Raw genomic sequence first — 4,842 nt, 5'->3', positions numbered from 1 at the left:
GACTTGGCCGCTCTTTGGGAGCATACGCTATATTTATATCATATATCTACATGTTTGCAGTATTGATTCTCAGGCTTGAGTATGGATCGACTAATCCAAGAGAAGAGAAAAAGAGAATCTAGTATCCCTTTTGAATCTTGAGTGTTAAAACAGGAGTTCCCAGATCTAATTTACACCTGCTCAACAAATTGCATTCCGACATGACACATAGACTCTCGCACCAAGACACCAAGAATATGTGCATCCAACACATTGCCTTCAGAAACAACACACAAGCGCATATGATTCACATCCAACCTGTCAACTAAAACAGGAGCGTGACAATCCAGTGGTTGGGCGAGCAGAGCAGAGCCGACGACGGAAAAAGGGTGTGAAATTCGCATGAAATGAGATTGAAAGCCAATGAGAACAAGCTACAGCTGAACTCACCAAAATGTTCGTCTGCAACCAGAGCAAACCAACCTCAAACCCTTTATACTCAAGTAAAGGAAGTCGTCCAAGCAAGTGGATTTCAACTTGCCGGAATGCTCGTCAGCCATTACCTCATCTCATCCCTTTACACTTGCGACGAAACAAAATCGCAGCAGTTCCATCGGACTAATTTGTACGATTTGCATACACATGTACTCCCAATGTTATTAGGTTACAGGAGGAGGGATAGGAAAAATACACATTGTACAAGGCACGCAATTCCTGCCTGATTTACGAGCCCGCCTTACAGAACAGCACAAGAAAGTTTATGTACCTCTTCTCTACATATCCTCTCCTCGGCTGGAACAGGCTTGCCTGATCCATTAACCTCGCGATCCTACTGTAATGTACTGCGCTGAATGTACCCAACTATTTTCATCTTACAGCTTTCCAATAAACACCTGTAGTAAGACCTTGTCTACCCCCATCTGAAGATCTGGCCTCCCATGCAGGTGACCATCAAAATTGTAATCGAGACCATCTACGGCGGCTCACCGGTCAACTGAATTAACCTGTGATTGTAAATAATTACGGATTACACGGGTAAGATGGGGATAGAGAGAAAATCTGTCTACTGCACCCAGCTTCCCTTTTATCTTTGTTTTAAAAACAAAAAGCACGGACAGCATGCTAACCAGTGCTTCTTACCAGTGTTGACAAAAATCAAGTCCAATTAGGCCGTCACGTTACTGCACAATGCGCTTCCTCTTTGACCTCTTGCCCTTCTTTCCAGAATAAGTAGGGAGCTTCTTGTCGTTGCCGGTAGTGAATGTTTCCTCTACGGGTCCTCCCTGTTGTCAGGTGTATATAACTGAAGATGAATTTCATATTCACACGAACTTTCTGCAGCGAGCTCTCAGAATGGCTAGCACCGCTTGTCCAGACAGAATCATCCAGCAATACATGTGAATGAAAAGAAAATGAGTACCTCCTCTGCAGTATCATCGTCCGAGTCTTCATCCTCTGATGTAGTTGAACCATTTGAATCTCCTGCACCAAGTGCTTTCACAGCTTTTCTCCTGTTCTCCTCTTCTTTTAGCTGCTTAAACCTGCTCAGAATATTGTTGATTCTTTTTTACAGACCAAGCATAGTATAGTTAAATCAAATGTCATCTGAAGTTCAAAAGCACCTTTCTCCACCCTGGCCTGATTGAGAACCTGAACGTTTTGCTCGTCCTGCAGTTATAATTCCACTTGCTCCCTCATTCACAGCAGGCTTTGCTCCTCCCAGTTTCCGCAACCATATCTGCTGGGCTGTACTGAGGACATTGTTTGTAAACCTGCATGGAGTGTCGACACACAGGTTACAAATTTTGATCAACTGCAAAAACTGAGTGAGCATAAAAAACCATGCACAATCATAGAATAAACAGAAGATGCACGTACCAATAAATGGACAATCCTGATGGCACTGACAAAGAGAAGTAACCAATCATAAATGGAAGAAATTTCAAAATAAGCTGTGTATTCTTCTGCGATGGATCAGTACTCTGCAGCAATCAAAAGTATCAAGGTTAAACACTGGAAGCTTGTACAATGGCGCAATGGCGGATTAAAGAGGCATTCACCTGAGGTGGCTTCATGATCTCCATGGAGACAAACTGAGAAGCAACGAGTAGCACGGGCAACACAAGATAACATATCGTATCATGCCAGCCTATTGGCGGATGACCATCCTGCACAATTCATTTCAAATATTAGTATAACTTTAGCATATCTCAATCATGCAAGCATATAAAGTAGTGTATTGTCACTTTTCTACAAGAATATGCTGAGAAAATAATATGTTAATACATCATTTAAACAAGATTGATATGCCACATGCCCAACGTTTCAGTCATGCTGCTAAAGTACAGATTTAAAATTAGACATAGCAAATCTTGTTGTTTCTCACAACAATACCATCAAATCCAATGTCGTTGGTTGAGTACAATTCAATGTGCTGCCTAAGTGGCTACGCGTAGCAACAAACCACTGGTATAACTTGACTACAATGTTGCAGTAACATCATATTGCTAACATCTACGTGATGAGCATTGTCATAGAGGAACGAGATAGGCAAAATCAATCCTAGAACCAGCATTAGACAGTTTCACATAGATTGATAAATAAGCAATTTTATTACCACAAAAGGAAAGAGCCATGAAATGCCAGCACCACTTTGACGAGCAGCAATTGTTGTAGGACCTCCCAAAGATGGAATCCAGAAAAATCCTTCTGTCAACAAACCCTTCATGCCAGAGAATCCACTCAGTCCAAAATATTCTAACGAATCAAACTTCAAGAAGTAGGATCTGGCATACCTCATTTGCTACATTTGAAAGGGCTTGGTAAAGTCCAATCCAGACTGGAATTGTTGCCAAAGTTGGCAAACATCCTGGAGAGAAAACATTGAGATCAAGACGCTGCATTACAAAAGAAAGTGCAATAAAAAGCTAACTGGTTTTGCATTTCGTGATAGCAATAATGGCAATCAATCAGAAAATAATAGAAAATGTGATCAGCTAATATGGTTTGTTGTCGTTCAAAAGTCAGTAATAACAACGGATGTCTTTCAGAAGGCAATAATACTAAAAATATGAGGTGTGCCGGAAGAGTCATTTCACAATTGAAGTAACTTGATTTAGGAAGAAAAGGAAAAAGAATGCAAAAACCTGCTAGAGGATTGACTCCAGCTTGCTTGTACAAACGAGCAGTCTCAAGCTGTATTCTTTCCTAATAAGAGTTATGTAGAAGCAATGGATCAGATATTAACAAACAAAAAAATGTGCCTGAAAGTATAAAATCAAAACAATCTCATTAAGGAAAGCATATATGCAGTATATCACAGCCTTATGCAGACATATGCCTGGAACCGAAGCATAAACCTCCCTACTATATATCCATAATTGAAGTTGTAGCCAAACAAGACAAACCTGATTGCCTGCGTATCTCGCCTGAATTGCCTTGAGCTGTGGCTGCAAATTCTGCATCGCCATGGTTGATTCGACCTGAAAACAAGTAAGCAGCACCGTTGAATTCTGTTCACAGATAGATAACTAAGGAATGCCCATCTGGTTTAACTCAAATCAGGTTAGAACATCCACCTGCTGCTTCGTTAACGGCAATGTTGCAGCCTTCACGACGATGGTGAGCAGAATGATGGCAAACCCGTATGCGTACGGCACATGAACTGCTGAGAGACCATCCTTCAGAATCTGTACAGGGAATTTCAGATAGCATCAGAAATCCAGCGTCGCGAAGTTACCGAACCGGATGCTACGCTCCTAGCCACTGCTAAGATCCCAGAATTCCCAAATCTCTAGAATTCGAGATTAATTTCAGCGAAAGCTATATGCCTAAGAAACGCACTCTGGGTAGCAGGGTTATGTAACAGCAAACCTGTCTCCATGTGGAGGTAGCCCCAAAATGGAGCAACTAAGTTGTAGCAAGTTTCAGAGTACCCACACCACAAAGTGTCCGTCAGACTCACAGGAAACTCGCATAATCTAATGGCAATTCTTGTGCGCACACAAAGTCGCCGGCTACGGCGCGAGCGCGTACACGCTTACCTTGAGCACGACCTCCATGGCGTCGGAGATGAACCCGAACCAGCCGCCGCTCTTCTGCACGGCCGTCCCCGCATCCTCCCCTCCCCCGGCCGCCCCGGCCGCCGAGTCGGCCGCGACGACCGCGGCGTCGGCGAGCGTGTAGAGCGCGGCCTCGGCGCGCTCGAGCGCCGCGTGGAGGCCCCCCACGGAGTCGAGCCCGTGGAGGCTCGCCCTGACCCTGCACCCCGCGGCGCGGCGGCGCAGCGAGGGGAGCGGCGGCAGCCTCGCGGCGCCGGCCCCCGCGACGGCGCGCGGGAGCGAGGGGAGCAGCGAGGAGGAGAGCAGCGCCTTGGCCATCGCGGGCGGGCGGGCTGGGCTGGGCTGGGCTGGGGCCGCGGCGGGGCTAGGGTTTCATGCACGGCGGGGAGCGAGCGGCGAGTGGTGGTGGTGGTGGGAGCGGAGGGGGAGAGGAGCGGAAGAGGAGGAGAGGACGGTCGTTGGAGAGAGAGGTGGACGATGATGCTTTATCCTCTCCGGCGCTAGTGGACTCGGCGCACCGAATGCTTCCGGTGTTTTTTTTTGGGACCGGTTTGAGAGAAATCCATTGCAAATTGTTTCATTTTCAAATGCACCGGGCAAAAAAAAACACTATTATTAGTTTAAAATAAAACTGGATATTTTGATATAAACAACGACTATGTACGAAATGAAATGAGCGAACAAACACACTATAATAACGAAAGGAGAGAGTAGAACTTTACATGAGACTAGTGCCAAGTCTGCCATAGTTGAAATATAGTGTAACATGAAAGCGCCCTTCTACTCCTAAGCTCAAATGAGC

At 45.2% G+C, this 4,842-nt stretch overlaps 1 protein-coding gene across 1 annotated transcript; it reads right to left on the bottom strand.

Moving 5' to 3' along the window:
* Positions 1-570: 570 nt before the first annotated feature.
* LOC123442702 (inner membrane protein ALBINO3, chloroplastic) lies at positions 571-4,492 on the bottom strand. Its single transcript, XM_045118821.1, has 12 exons — positions 4,023-4,492; positions 3,558-3,668; positions 3,387-3,461; positions 3,126-3,186; positions 2,775-2,848; positions 2,597-2,701; positions 2,040-2,147; positions 1,858-1,961; positions 1,602-1,751; positions 1,400-1,520; positions 1,120-1,262; positions 571-983 (listed from the first exon to the last, which is right to left on the bottom strand). Exons 1-11 carry the CDS (start codon positions 4,356-4,358, stop codon positions 1,158-1,160), a joined length of 1,350 nt encoding a protein of 449 aa, XP_044974756.1. The 5' UTR covers positions 4,359-4,492; the 3' UTR covers positions 571-983; positions 1,120-1,157.
* Between the last annotated feature and the right edge of the window lie 350 nt (positions 4,493-4,842).

The sequence above is a fragment of the Hordeum vulgare genome, chromosome 3H (assembly GCF_904849725.1).
Source record: "Hordeum vulgare subsp. vulgare chromosome 3H, MorexV3_pseudomolecules_assembly, whole genome shotgun sequence".
NCBI lineage: Eukaryota > Viridiplantae > Streptophyta > Magnoliopsida > Poales > Poaceae > Hordeum > Hordeum vulgare.
The sequence above is the reverse complement of the archived record's forward strand: the minus strand, read 5'-3'. Positions and strand labels throughout refer to the sequence as shown.